Source organism: Colletes gigas, unplaced genomic scaffold, assembly GCF_013123115.1.
Source record: "Colletes gigas isolate AHSC1104 unplaced genomic scaffold, ASM1312311v1 Colletes_gigas_Sc00016, whole genome shotgun sequence".
Lineage (NCBI taxonomy): Eukaryota > Metazoa > Arthropoda > Insecta > Hymenoptera > Colletidae > Colletes > Colletes gigas.
This window is the reverse complement of record NW_025106645.1, coordinates 5480053-5494874: the sequence shown is the minus strand read 5'-3', so window position 1 is coordinate 5494874 and position 14822 is coordinate 5480053. Positions and strand designations below refer to the sequence as shown.

Sequence of the window (14822 nt, the reverse complement as noted above, 5' to 3'; positions counted from 1 at the left end):
GTCGAGGAATCGTTATCTGGAAGAGTTGCGAGTTCCTTGGCGAATTCTGTCACATGTACTAACTTATGCGATGTTTTTTAATTTAGACCTATGCTCGAACGATGCTTTGAAAGGATACGATTCTCAGAGGAACGTTTAAGAAAACGGATGGTGGTAGAATTAGAAAAAGTCATCTGCTCGAGCTTTCGATAACCTACAGGAACGTTTAGATAATATTTTAATTTGTCTTTGCTGAACGGAACATCCAAGCGAACGAATCTAAATCAATCCACATCATTCTCATCCTACGCAAAAATTCTACGTGTTAAAAAAAAAAGTCATATTATCACGTTTTGCATCTCAACGCAAGTAACCTTAAACAATTCGACATATATACACACTTGTTCATACTCTGTAACGTCTGTTAAACTAATCCATCTCAAGATAACTGTTAATTCCATTGAAATTTTCGAAACCAATAATTTCAATTGAATCTTTTTTTCTAGCCTACATTAATTTCTTACCATTAGATATAGTTCGATGTATGTTGTAAGTAATCATAAAATACAGCTGTACGACTTCATTCGGGACATGTCTGATGCGGGTATTCGAAGGCTCAATTTATAAGAATGATTGTAGACTTGGTACTGAAATATTAAAAAGGGATACGTAATATAGACAAACTCCGAAAGAACGAATGATCCGTGGGACAAACATGTCACTGTCGATGACAGGATCTACTAGAAAATAGTAAGAAGTGAAGTTGTTATATCAAAAGCGTCATTCGAGTATGTAATTCCAAACTAACACCGAAAGTTTTCAAAAAAGACTAAATCTGATAAAATGTCAAATTTGGGACTTAGGAACTTGTATATGACCGTGTTTTGAAGATTATCGTACTAAATTGAATTTGTAAGTGGTACATATAGCTATATGTATAAACTAATGTATCTGTTATATTGTTCAAAGAACACGGTATTTCATAAAAAAAAGTAACAAATTTTTATATTTATTTTTAAATTATAGAATTCATATTACTGTGTGGAATATAAATTAGGCGACTCATCCAGCGGATTTAGAAGAGCTGAAAGGGATAGATTAACAGAAAATCATAAAACAAATTCAGGACCTCAAGGATGTAAAAATTCCATTCCTAAATATTATAAACAGAAATAGAATAGAAGTATTAAAGTTTTGATAGTTGTCAAACAGTTTACGAATAAATAAATCGTTTGAAATGATTAAAATCCAGATAATAAATAATAAAAGACCATAACTTCTACAATAGTCAATGTATTTCATTGAAATTTATTTATAAACTAGAGAGCATGAATACTTACAAAAAGTATTAAACAACATTTCTGTACAGCGTCAAACAAATTTATTAAAAATCAAAAACGAATTTTTAAGAAGAATCGATAGGTGGACAAATGTTTCGATGAAATTAAAGAATTTTAAATTATTCTGAAAAAATAATTTTAGAATGCGGGGGTTGGAAAAGTTGTTCTTTAACCCCGTAAAATGAGAAAACCTCCATAAAAATTGGCCATCTATAACCATAATCCAAAATGTGAAATGTTAAAAACTGATACATTTGAATTTTCATAAATATTTTTTCTGCACGGTTTATTAAAACCTTCTTTTCTAAACAGTTCTGTTTTTCTTTTTAAACGGTATTGGAACCTTTAGTGCAAATTCTCCATTTTAGCATAAGCAATATCTCTCCTTAGATAAAACTTTTTTTATAGTTTCCTTTGGAACGTATCTACTGTGTAAAAAATGATTTAAAGGTCGAGTTCGTTATAGTTCTCGAACTCACCGTTCATTAAGCGAAGAGGTCGCTCTAAAACACCGACTTTTTTACGAGGTTGGTATCTTAGTTCGTGGCACTAATCCTGAAAGATGAAATGTGTGTTGACTATAATATGCATCAATGTATTTCGTCTGTGATATTAACCTAACGCTAACGGTAGTTAACAGAAGCAGTGATGCCAGAAAAGCACCGTCGAGTGCAAACTCACACATGCCAGATACGCGTACGTGAGCTCGTGGAGTTTCGGAAAGTCGACAAAGGCAAACTGACGCATGCCCTCTTTCTCGATTCTCCGAAGCTGCCCGAAGTAATTTCGGACAGCTCGTGGGAGTCGAGAGAGAAAGGCTCACATTTGCCTTCTCGCTCTAAACAACTGAAATCCGACCTCTCGTCAACGGCATACGATTTGGATTCTCGACTGCCCAGGCATTTTTACTTTCCAACCTATGTAGACGCAGATCCGAAATTACTTCGGGCAGCTTCGGAGAATCGAGAAAGAGGGCATGCGTCAGTTTGCCTTTGTCGTCTTTCCGAAACTCCACGAGCTCACGTACGCGTATCTGGCATGTGTGAGTTTGTACCCGACGGTGCTTTTCTGGCATCACTGAACAGAAGTGATTTTGTACATTCCTTAAGGTAGTGTGTTAAAACGTATACCGTGGCAAATATGGCTAATTTAGTGAAAGAGGCTTCTCTCTTATTGCTCACGAAAGAATGTGCGGAAGAATATTTCGAAGAGTTCAATTTCTTTCACGGTAAGAAAGTCCTCTACTTATCAAAGATTATTAATTATGCTTTTATCTGAGAGTTAATACGTGTAGTGTAATTTTAACTTTTTATATTGTTTTGTATTCATCTGCTATATGCATACATTTGTATACAATCTTTAATTCTTCGTAGAATCATGATTAAATATTTTACAGTTGTATTCAATTTTCGATTAATCGAATTAATGCTTTTGTAACGAGCGCACGACGATGTTCATATTTTTTTTCGATGGTAAATTAGAAGTCATTATTCCGTTACGAAGATAGAAATCGAAGATGAATTTTTTCCGAAATAGATATGAACCTGTTCAAGTAAAACATGAAACTCTTCAATATGTTTCAGTGGAATGCTTCAAAACGACGCTGAGCAGAGCTTTAGACTACACAATCATCAGCGGATCTCTCCTTGGTTAGACCATTTATTTTTACTTATATTTGCATTTATGATACTTCTCGATTATACATTTTAACTTTAGGCATCATGGTACCTGCTATAAATATTAATCCGAAATATTACTTTACATGATATTATTTTGTTAATATCCATTTCTGTTTTTAGTCAAAGTTCCACAAATTGTAAAAATTCTTGAGAGTAAAAGTGCAAAAGGTATTAATATTCTCAGTGTATTGTTGGACCTTTTTGTCAGTACTGCAATGATATGTTATAGTTTTATTAATGGTTTCCCCTTTAGGTAAGGCAATTTACAAAAATAAACAATTAATGCAATTGGTAAATCTGACTGAATAAATTAGTTAATGTGTTTCAGTTCCTGGGGAGATGGACTTTTTGTAGGGGTGCAAACTTTAGCTATTGCAGTTTTAGTAATGCATTTCAGTGGTAATACTACCCAAGCAACTGCATTTCTTGCCACTTACTTAGCAGTATTATTTGCTGCTTTAAGTGGTTTGACTCCAGTGAGTGTCATCTGGGCATGCCAAGCAATGAATATACCCATTGTTCTAGCCAGTAAGGTACGATTAAAATGAAGGTCATTATGTAATATATGCACAAAGAGAGAGTTATTAATATTTTGAACTGTTTTAGTTAATGCAAGCCTACACCAACTATACTTATAGAAGTACTGGTCAACTATCGGCAGCAACTAGTGTAATGTTATTATTTGGATCCTTAGCTAGAATTTTTACATCTATTCATGAAACAGGAGACATGACAATGATAATAATGTACATATGCTGTGCAGCTGCAAATGCTGTATTAGTATTTCAAATTTTCTACTATTGGAATGTACATGTAACAAAAGAAGAGAAACCAAAGAAGGTTCAATAAATGAATTATTAAGTAGATATTGACAAAACGTTTGATCAATCCTCCCCAAGAACACAGAAATAAGAAATAATAAATCGAACAACTAGCAATCTGGTACTAAAATTATGAAATAGATAGAAAATTTATTTTCACGAAGAATATTCAAACATAACCTAATAGGATTCCAGCAAACAGAAATACTTTTTTTTAAAAAGGATTGGGTCACCACTCCTGAAAATTTTAGCGGTTTAATATTTTGAAATTGATACAAGAATATTTCTTTAATGTGTCGCGTTATTGTAAATTTTACTATGAATTATTCATAACCAAATGTTATGTACAAAATCTGCAAATAAAGATAAAATATAAAAGTTAATTCGTTATTATTTTTAGTAACCTAAAATCTAATAATTCGTTAACATAATTCTTCAAATTAAACCAAGTTCCTTTTTTTTTTTATTAAGGAAATGAATATATTATTTCAAAATGAACCGCCAAACAGGAAGTAATATATTGTTCAATACTCCGTGGTCTCCGTGGACATGAAGGTGGGGGAAGATTATTTTACGCAGGCGTCGCTGGCTATTCGTTTCCGGTCTGTCGTAATCGTGACTTGTGTGCGGCGTATGGCGAAATTCGAGCACGCAGTTGTTTAATCGTCAACGATGTTACATAGTGGACCGTGATATAGTTGGAAAACACGTTAACAGATCGTCGGAAGATAATACGGGAGCAACGGTGAGTAATAATCCGGGTTCTTTTTTGGCTGGTCTGGTATGCCCATATTGAAAAACTGGCGTGGATGAGCGTCGGAATAAAAGAGGTGGCCATTTGGGAGCGTCATGGCGCCGTTGGCCTTCGCAATCCGGCTTCCCGACGACCATCTTGTTATCGATAAATCAATATAACGCGCCTTTCTCCTGCGTAAGCGTTTTTCTTGCATATAAAGAATATTCGACGGATTTGTTCTATTACGTCGTTGTTACGATTCGCCTGAGGAATATCAACGGCTACAGGTAAATCGTTATGCGAACCGGTTATTGGTAATTCGCTTTGTGTCGAAGCGCGTTCTTGCGCAGAATATCACCCTCTTTTGGAGGTATGACTCACGGTCCTCTGAAACCCGTACGAGACCGATACGTTTGCACCGCTAGCATTCGACCGAACATTCAGCCAGTTGCAATACCAGAATTTTCTGGATATAACATCGTGGAGAGATAGCAGTTTATTCATTACAAAAAACACGTGTCCTTGGCTGTTGGACAGTGATCCTTTTTTGCATGCCAATTTCGGGCATAGTTGGCCGGAGAGGCAGCTATTAAAGTCTTACCTATTGATTTGGATAGTATCTTGGAACGTTGCAAGTGGAAAAACATTACGAATCCGACGATTTTCATAGTATTGCAGGACTAGGTTGCTTGCAGTACTGAATCAAAATGGAATCAATGGATGCGCGTCTTGTGGCGCAAGCATTGAACTACCATGGCCAACAGTTGCAGAAAGTGTGGGAAGGAGAACGCAACGAGAACGAGCTGGCCATGCTCAATCTCAAGGAACCAAATTTTGAGATCTATCAACAGCGGCAAAAAACTCTTAGGTATATATATTTGATTATGCTTATAAATCATCATGCTATAGTTGGATTACAAAATACTTTTGGTAATATGAAAGTATTTGATCACACGTATAGAATAAGGCGTGGTAAAATTTTAAGATCGAGCATCTTGCTTAATACGACTTCTATTCAAAAATGTAATATTGAATAACTACTGCATTTTTTAATCCAACTAAAAAAAATATAAGCAAAGCATGCGTTACAACTTCAGTAATTTTTTAACAGTTTTGGCGATAGAGGGAAAAGGCTAAAGCTACAACAATTTGTTGCAAAGAAAGCGGATGCTCTCTATGATAAGTCAAATTTGGAGAAAACAGTTGAACCTATCAAGCAAGAATTAGGAGACGAAGGTACAGTTTTAATCGTATTTCATTCTTGTTTAATAGAAATGTTGTAATGTTCGAAATTCAAACTGCATACACCGAACCAAAACTTTGATTTCCAATTCGAACCGATAACTCAATAGATCCTGAGCGATTCAAAAGAAATTAAGCAGTTCAAACACTTTTACACTTTATCAATATTTTCACTTTTCATTTTCATACTTGGAACTCACGTTATTCGCAACAAGACGCTTCAAAACAAAATTAAGTTTACGCTACTGAAAACCAAAGAAATGTTTTTTTTTCAGACGAATCTGGTTTATTCTATTGGTTGAATAGACTTGAAAGATATAGTTTCAGATTACTATCTTGCGGTAACCGGCGTTATCGCTGTTTTTTTTTTTAAAGATAATAGTTCATTTTTTATTTAATGTAGTTTGGCTTCTTTTGAAGCGTTCGGATCTTTCGAAATTTTTTCGCTTTTTTCGAACATGTGACATCTCTACTAGTTCTTTTTAGGTTATGTAACATTGCGCAATTCATGAGTTACATGTGCTATTTCAGAATTTTATGCAACAATGCCAGGACTTGACACTTTTGTTACCATGGAAAAATCCCAACGCATTCGTAATTTTTTGGAGGTGAGTAATCATTATGTTAATACAATGTACGTAAAAGTACTTAATAAAATCAAAATAATATAATGAAAATCCTGTTTCCAGAGTTTGGTCGTTGGAGATGTTATTTACGCGCAAGTAATGGGTAAAAGTGCTGTTGGGCTTCTTCTGAAGGTGCTTTGCAACTGCAGCGACTGCCCCAGGGTTGTTACCGATTTAGGACTTAAGGTACGTTAAAGATATTTATAGTCGCTTACAGAAATGTGTCCCTTTGGTTTCTAAAATGATATTACGTAATAGGCTCTGATATTGAACACGGCCACAGTGCCGGCGGTGGACAAGAAAGGTGTTGCAAGAGGCTACATGGCAAATGATCTCATCTGCATCGTAGCCAGTGAAGTTAACGTAGAAGCCGAGCGAGTTGTTGCAGTTATGAACGTACCTGCCCGAGAAGGGCAAGCCCCACACCCACCTATGGGACTTATCCATTCAGATGATCTTCCGGAAGCTTATAAGTAAGTAATACAAAATCTGGATAAGTACATTTATTCCTTGTATTTTACAATAATGCTTCACTAACTCTTGTAAACTGAAATAAATATCACTATAGGGAATTTTATATACACAATACAAATGGTAAAAAGTGTTTTGTGATGCATCTGTAGCACTTTTGACTGAACATTTTTATTTGAATTGAAAATCGTTCTCTGATCATTTGTTTATTGCAATATAATTTGAGAGCACTCTTGCACTAACAATGACAAGGAGGGGGTATATTTTCTGACAATGATAGCTTTGAACTTAGGATCGGTATAATCTGAATCGTGGTTGAAATGCATCTTCTATCGACAGTGTAGTTAAATTATTCGTAACTTGCATAATAAGTGAGAGTGCAGATTTCTTGCATCTTTATTGTTTTCTTTAATATTTTTCGTTAAATAGAAGGTAAGGAAAATGGTATGGTGGCCAACAGAAGTTGAGATTTAACAGATGCACTGTGATACTAACAAAACAAGGTAAATTAGATTTGATTCCTCTTACACGTTTTTATGAATTTAGGTGCCAGACACTCTCAGTAACGTAAAGTTGATAGTCAGTATGATGATGAATTTATAATGTGATACAAATGATTCAAACCTTGAGCATTGGTTGACATGGCTCTGTTGCGCACAATATTCTATCTACGTTTGTGATATGTTACTCTCAAAGCACCAGCCAAACTATGGCGCCAATGACATCAATGTCTTTTGAGGTTGCATTTCCAGTATGAGATGTTGAGCCTTGGGTGGTCAGAGTGAGTGCTGCAGACGGTAGGTATAATAATGATTTATTGTTGTTTGGTCTCTTATGATAAAGGTAGAAGAAGATAATAAAATAGGTAAAGAGTGTGTAATTGATTCTTGAAACGTCTCCATAAGAAACTGCTGCAACAAATAAATTATCGTTAAATTTTAATAAATATTTTAATTGCATTATTCATCAATGAGTTATCGAAATAATTTATATGTGTAATGCGTTACGCAATGAAGTAAAATACTGCGAAAACTTGTGCAATTCAATAAAATTTTAATGCGGGGACCAAACAACTAAAATCTTAATCGCCCGAACCTTTACCTTTAAGCCTCAAAAGAATCGCGCCTTGTCATAATAATGCCTCATTTAAACTTACAGCTTAAATTGACAAATAAAAAATATAAAAAAAATGATGTCATGTTTGAATTGACACCACAAAATGCAAAACAGGCGACAGTACTACTACATCTAAAAAAAAATTTTTTTGGTCAACTTGGAAGATAAAATATACTCAGGCGTGGCTCCCAACCTATCCTAGGGCTATGCAATTTATTTTATCGCACCAAAAACTTAAAAAAAAACCAAACCACCGTCGATTGATGATAGGCTGTGTGCTTTTGTGTTGAGAAATCCTCTGATTACAAACATGATACAAAATACTAGAAATATACGTCTTAGCGGTACATGAAAGGTGAGAGACGAGTTTACATAATAATGAGGTTGTGTACCATTGTAAATTTATAAATAAGAAATTATCTCTGGTAATAAAGGAAACTTACCAACTTTCTGCAAAGTATCCCTGTTTTGGACCCCTGCTGCTTGTTAACGGTACAAACGTAGATTTTGATCGACTCTAATACCATGAGGTGTTTGATTAACTCTCTCTCTTTTTTCCACATGGAAGAATTCCTTTTCCTCCGAAGCATCTTTGGCATTAGTGTCGTATCGTTGAATAATTCATGGAGATCGAAGAGAAGAGGCGAAATCATTGCGCAGGGATGAACGAAATGATGAAGGGTGTGTGCCGCACGTTTAATATGCGTGTAAGGAACAACAACAAAAAGGACATGCATATTAGTATGTATAATTGTAGATAAGACGACGAGATGTCGAAAAAATAAACTGAAGGGGCAAAACATACGATCGTATTGAGAAAATTCCTCAACCAGGATAATAAACAGAGGACATACAATGAAAATTCGGTCGTCATGATTATCAAGTCTTTAGTTTTACCGTTAACGGAGTAGCTTTGGTATCCTCTTTTTGGCGAAGGTCAAAACGTTCTTTGCATATTGATGATAATCGGTCGTCTCTCTTTGTGGTATAGGAAAGCGATGGAGAACAAAGGTCAACCGTATGAAGTGATGTTGGAGAATAGTACTGGCTTCAACAACCCAAACAACATTAAATATCTTTCTGACTTGATGGGTCTCGGTCAAGAAAACCATTCGAATATGGTTGGTTTAAGGTAAGATATTGAATTTTGGTTAAAAATCTTTGTATGCGATTAAAACATTACTTCATCTACTATAATTATGAAATACCCCTTTACAGAGAAAAATTCCTACCTAATGAATATGCGTCTGAATTAAGGCAGGCGCAGGCTAGTAAGTGGGCGTTCCGAAGTGTGGCCGAAGGTATAGATCATTTCAAGGTCGGCCGCCATACGGAGGCTTTCCAGTGTCTCAACAAAGCACTTACTGTAGATCCACGAAACGTCGAAGGACTAGTGGCCCGTGGAGCATTGTAAGTTGCCTGATTTTAAATGGGCGAATTAAATTTTACTATCCGTGCGCGCTTGCTCAATCCATGCTCTCTCTTTGTCGCAACAGATTCGCCAACAGCGGCAGTTTCAAGAAAGCGATCGAGGATTTCGAGACAGCGTTGAAGTTGAATCAAACCCACGCGAACGCCCGCAAATATATGGCAGAAACGCTCGTTGCCTTGGGACGAAGCTACGAAGACGAGAAGAAGTACGAGGACGCGCAAAAAGCGTACGAGAACTGTTTGGCTATCGCCCCGTATCACGAAGATGCTAGGATCTCCATCGAGTACATTAAGTCCAAGACCCTGACGTCCTCTTTGAATCCTCTGGACACGTTCAAAAGTTTCGAAAATGAAAACGATGTCGGTGAAAATAAAAAGGAGAAGAAGAAACGCAAGAAGGAGAGGAAATCGCGATCGAAGAAGAGACAAAGGTGGAGTTCGAGTTCTAGTTCGTCGTCAAGCGGATCCTCGAGTTCCTCGAGCTCGGAGTCCAGCAGTTCCTCTTCGTCCGGAAGCTCGCGGTCGGCGTCCCGATCGCCTAGTCGCAAACGGAAACACAAGAAAGATCATCGTGGTTCGCTTTCGCCTCTCAGCAAACGTATGGCTCAATACAACAATCCTCCAGCTGCTACAACTGCCGCGCATGACGTCATAGCACCAGTAGCCTACAGCTCGAATGCTCGCGATAAGATGGACGACTACGAGATAAAAGTGCGGAAATTTTTAGAACAAACCAAGGACGACTCCGATTATGAAGATAAGGTAAGCATTAAATATTTTCTTGATATACTTACCGGTATCTACTTATTATACAAGATGAGATGTAGTAGTGCCCACTTGAGTGTATTTGGTACTAGTCACCTACATAATTCGTTTACTTCCGGTAGTAGATAGAAATATTTAAAACATGTCTTATCGCGTGAATGTTGTTCTGAGATTTTGAAGGACAACTTCCTATTTTTTTATAATAGAATTCGAAAGAGTAATAAATTCTCAGCATTAAAGTATATTTATTCTAAAATTAATAATTACCTAAACATTCAGCTACCAAAGTATTGGAATTATATCCTTGAATTGCTATGTCATGCGCAGTTATCGATACTTTCAATGTTCACGCGTTAACTGCGACGTCATGCCACATATTGTATGACCTGACCTAACCTAACCCAAACCATAAACGGAATCATATCTCGCGAGAGCGTTTCTTCAGTCTTATTTGTTTTCTGAAGTTTCTGAGATTGCTACGGACCCCACCATCAGTTAGAAGAGTCCTATTTATTTGTAGTTGCGATAAGAATTTTATATACAAACGGTCCAATGATTAGTTTAATCTTAGCAATGATAACATCGACAAGTAAAATTGCGATCGTCGATAAAGTTTTCAAAAGTGAATCCGAAACTAGCGGTGATAGTGACTTGAACGATATTGAAATTGAAAATTAAGTGATAGTTGTGATTTACAAAATATTCAAATGCACAACGCTCGATTTAATGTTGGGCCACGTGGAATGATGGTTAAAAAATTGTTTTATATATCTCTTTCATACATCCACTTGAAAAGAAAAACTGACATCGGATCATGTCCCTTTTAGAATTAAGACTCGTTTATAGCATTTTTATCTGGCTGTAAAAGTAAGCGAGTTCTTCATCGAATTTTTCGTGCTCTTAGGTAAGAAAGTTTTTGGAAGAAACAGCTAGATGGAAGAGGGAAAGAGAGAAGGAAAAGAAACATTCGGAAAGTGAGAAAATGAAGAAAAAGAAGAAAAAGGATAAGAAAGGAAAGGACAAGGAGAAGGAAGATAAGAAAAGTCGCAAGAAGAAGAAGAAAGAGGAGCGAAAGAAACGTAAAAATAAGGACAAACTTGAACGGGATTTAGAAGCACTGAAAAAGTCTTCGTTGCCGGACTTGGAACAATTGGAGTCAAAACTGAATGCGTATTATGCGAAAGTTGAAAAAGAGACCGCTGTCTTGAAAAGGTTGGAACCTTTATGGCCAGTACACAACATTTTGTTTTTGTTATTGTTATTATTTTCATAAAATACTTTCACCGTTCTGAACGTTTTCGTGGCCGTGTAGGGCATCGGTGTCATTTTGAAATGTTACGTTCTATTCATATTTCATTAGCTAATTTACCCGGAATTTACACAATTATAAAGAAACATGAATGGAAACGCGGTCTATAACATACCGTATTTTATTTATGTTTTTATATTCACTAGGTATGTAGCACAGTATAATGACATAGCTTCCCCTCTTAGCAACGCGGAGAAGCTCGCTGAGAGTTCACGAAGGGAGGAGGAGCTGCGCAGAGAGAGGGAAAGGGAGAGAGATGAAGCTTCGAAAGCGTATCACGAACGGGAATCTAGAATGCCGATGACCGCGCAGCAACGCAAAGGTAACATCCCACAACTTGTAAGAACGGAAGTATTTTAAATTCGATCTAATATCATGTGGTTTAAATTTTTTCTGCAGAAATACAAAGGAAACCGTTAACGGACATATTTGAGCAGGAATCTCAGTTAATTCATCCCGAGCCAAAGTTACCAACTCTGGATACAGCCGCGTTAAATGCAAAATGGAAAGCTGCACAGGCCGCTAGGTAAGAGAAATGACCAATAACGAGTATCGAATTTTGTATGAACGCAAAATATATGTCACTGTCTGAATATCATTGTTCGTTTGTTTAGGCAAAAGGATATTATTCCGCAAAAATGGCAAGACGTATCTATGGAAAGTAAAAAAATGCAACCGAACGTAGACAGCGAAGAAGACGACGATAACGAGCTAGAAGAGAAGTTGCAGCGCGCTGCCCTTGAGAAATCGATGAACATCCGGAAACAAATGCAACGAGAACTCGCAGAAAAGAGAGCGGCAGCTGCTCAGCCTATGTCTGCGCCGACTCCACCGCCGTTGCCCAAAGAGCCACCGATTCCTAAACAGGCGCCAGTCAAATATCCCACGCCACAACCACAGAATAAGTTCCAATCATACAAGGACCCTTCGTTATCCACAGCGCAAGCAGTACCTAGTAAATTCAGTTCTAGTAACAATCTCGGTGGCAAATTCCAGCCAATCGGGCAAAGTAACAGCGGCGCTGGTCATCCACCGGAACCGCCGCGACCGCCTCCACCAACGAAGAGTCAGAACCAGGCCAAAGGACCTAGAACGGATTCTGACAGCGAAGCGGAACGGCAGCACAGACAGACGCCGAAGAAACGCGAGTCGTCTGGCAGAGGAGCAGTGACCAAACGAATGAGCAGGGACCGTCCGGCGAAACGTTCGCGCAGCAGATCTCGCAGTGCATCTAGTTCAGGCTCATCGAGATCACGGTCGCCTAGGAGAAGTCGTTCGCGATCGTACTCGAATCGACGATCCGGCAGTTACGAGAGGAAATACAGCCGTTCTCCGTCAGGCACTTACAGTAGGTCACGCTCTAGGTCACGCTCCAGATCGTACACTAGGAGTCGCAGTCGCAGCAGGTCTGGGGACAGGAGTTACTATCGCAAGAGGCAGTTCCGGCCGTACAACAACCGCGGCACTTATTACAAGCCGCGTTTCCAGGGCTTCAACAATCCGAATCATCGTGGCGGCGGTAACAACTTCCAGAATCGTAATCGGTTTTACAACAATCAGCACAACAATCGGTTTGGCAACAGACGCGGCGGTGGCTTCAACAATCGCGGCGGCGGACGCGGACGCGGCGGTAATCGTGGCGGCAGATTCTTCCACGGTAAGCAGGGCTTCCGCGACTTCCGGGACAGACGAGACTTCCGTGACCGTCGCGCCGCCTCTCGCGATCGATACAGCGATCGTAGTTACTCTCCCGACCCGATGAGAAAGGTCGACGAAGCGAAAGAGAAGATCAACAAAATGCTCGAGGGTGGCGACGACGTGATGGAGCACCAGCAGAGTGGCGGAGGATCGAACGTTCCTCCTAGCAAGAGGCAAGATGGACCTTTGAGCGAGGGCGAAGAAAGGGATGACGATGACTACGAGAGGTGGGGAGAGGGCGAGGGGGGCGACACAGCTAACAAGGTTGGTTAGGTCTCTTCTGCGTAGGCTATCGCGAAACAACAGCCTGTCTTCGCGATGACGATCATGATAATCCGGATGATGATAATATCAGGAGTAAATGATGAGGATAATGATGATGATAAAAGATGATGATGATGATGGTGATGAGCCACACGTGCAAGAAACATGCGACCTAGGAGCCAACTAACTCTCGTTTGTTGCTAGAATGAGGAGGTTGGACCTGCCAGCGATAACCTGGACGGCAAGGAGTACTTCATTGAGCGCATGAAGCAGCGAAGCAAGAATGTTTTAATGCAGAGAGCCCTTGCCGCTAAGATTTGGTAGAAAGCCCCGTCGCCGCTGCTGCTTCGATTCTTCTCCTTCGTCTGTGATATAATTACACTTTTCCTCGGCGTTAGACATCGACCGGATCACGTGAGGCATAGACTTCTTAATATTGTTGTACCGAACGATTTTACTCGGTACATTTAAACGAAAAAAGAGAAAACTAATGTCAAGAAGGGGATATCGTAGAGAAGTGTGATGTAAACCCGGTTGCTATGACGATCTAGAGAAATGACAGCTTATTTGCTTTCACATTTTAGCTTCTATCAGGCACAAGCGAATGTATGATAGTTTTACACCGACGAGGATCACAAGTTAGCGAACCGTTTCACTCGATCGTCATAACCGTGCAACGAATATCTACGTACGTGGTAAATATTCGTAGTAAAAGAAATGCGTGTAATCGAGTTTCTCGTGCGGATCGAACGTGTAGCGTGTTTGTTTCACGCGAAAACGAGTACTCTCGAGAACTCCCCATTAACGTTTTCTTCTTTCTTTATCATTAGCGAAAATAATTTTACATGTATTTCGACTCTAGTACTTACTTTCGCATCGTAGCGTCGGGATTTTTTTTTCTTCTTTTTCTGTTTTTTTTTTTTTGCTTTTTTTTTGTTGCTTTTAACGGAACAGTCGCGTAAGTATTAAGGATAATAAAAACGAAAAAACGAGGCTTCTGCTGTGGCGCGCATATTCGAAGGGAAGTATTTGGTCGCAGTATATTTCACGTATATGCGAGTGGCTTTTCATTATCATTCATTATCAGGAGACTAGAGACCATCCATCGCTGTTTTGACGAGAAACCGTTGCAAGTTACGAGTACACCGGTTGAAATTTGTGTTTCTTTCTTTTTTTTTCTCTCTCGCGAATCCATTTGCGAATTTTTAACGTCGATACGCCACGTATCCGATTCCTCCTTGCGCTTGGAATAAAAGAAAACCTGTATCATTTACGGATTTCATCGGTTTCGAGTCGCGAATCACCGGCGCAAACGAAGAAGAGACTCCTTTAGTAGGGAAATTTA

At 38.5% G+C, this 14822-nt stretch overlaps 1 protein-coding gene across 4 annotated transcripts; it reads left to right on the top strand.

The window, feature by feature from the left end:
• Positions 1–4425: 4425 nt before the first annotated feature.
• Positions 4426–14447, top strand: LOC122400091 (tetratricopeptide repeat protein 14 homolog). Of its 4 annotated transcripts, none has more exons than XM_043401321.1 (14): positions 4426–4564; positions 5226–5423; positions 5667–5791; positions 6329–6405; positions 6487–6609; positions 6682–6896; positions 9002–9142; positions 9229–9420; positions 9507–10203; positions 11111–11418; positions 11701–11837; positions 11915–12041; positions 12130–13477; positions 13682–14447. In XM_043401321.1, the coding sequence occupies exons 2-14, from the start codon at positions 5263–5265 to the stop codon at positions 13799–13801; spliced, it is 3771 nt and encodes a 1256-aa protein (XP_043257256.1). In that variant the 5' UTR covers positions 4426–4564; positions 5226–5262; the 3' UTR covers positions 13802–14447. The 4 variants fall into 4 exon arrangements, with proteins under 4 accessions (XP_043257256.1, XP_043257255.1, XP_043257258.1 ...); XM_043401320.1 differs by having other exon boundaries at positions 11662–11837; XM_043401323.1 differs by lacking the exons at positions 4426–4564; positions 5226–5423; positions 5667–5791; ... (1 more) ...; positions 6487–6609; positions 6682–6896 and adding exons at positions 7486–7691; positions 8053–8365 and having other exon boundaries at positions 11662–11837.
• The last annotated feature ends 375 nt before the right edge of the window (positions 14448–14822 follow it).

Coding starts and splice junctions, on each gene's coding strand:
- LOC122400091 (XM_043401320.1), top strand. CDS start 5,263: ATGGAATCAATGGATGCGCGTCTTGTGGCGCAAGCATTGAACTACCAT. Junction 11,419..11,661: donor GAGACCGCTGTCTTGAAAAG/GTTGGAACCTTT, acceptor TATATTCACTAG/GTATGTAGCACAGTATAATG. Junction 12,042..12,129: donor AAAGCTGCACAGGCCGCTAG/GTAAGAGAAATG, acceptor TCGTTTGTTTAG/GCAAAAGGATATTATTCCGC.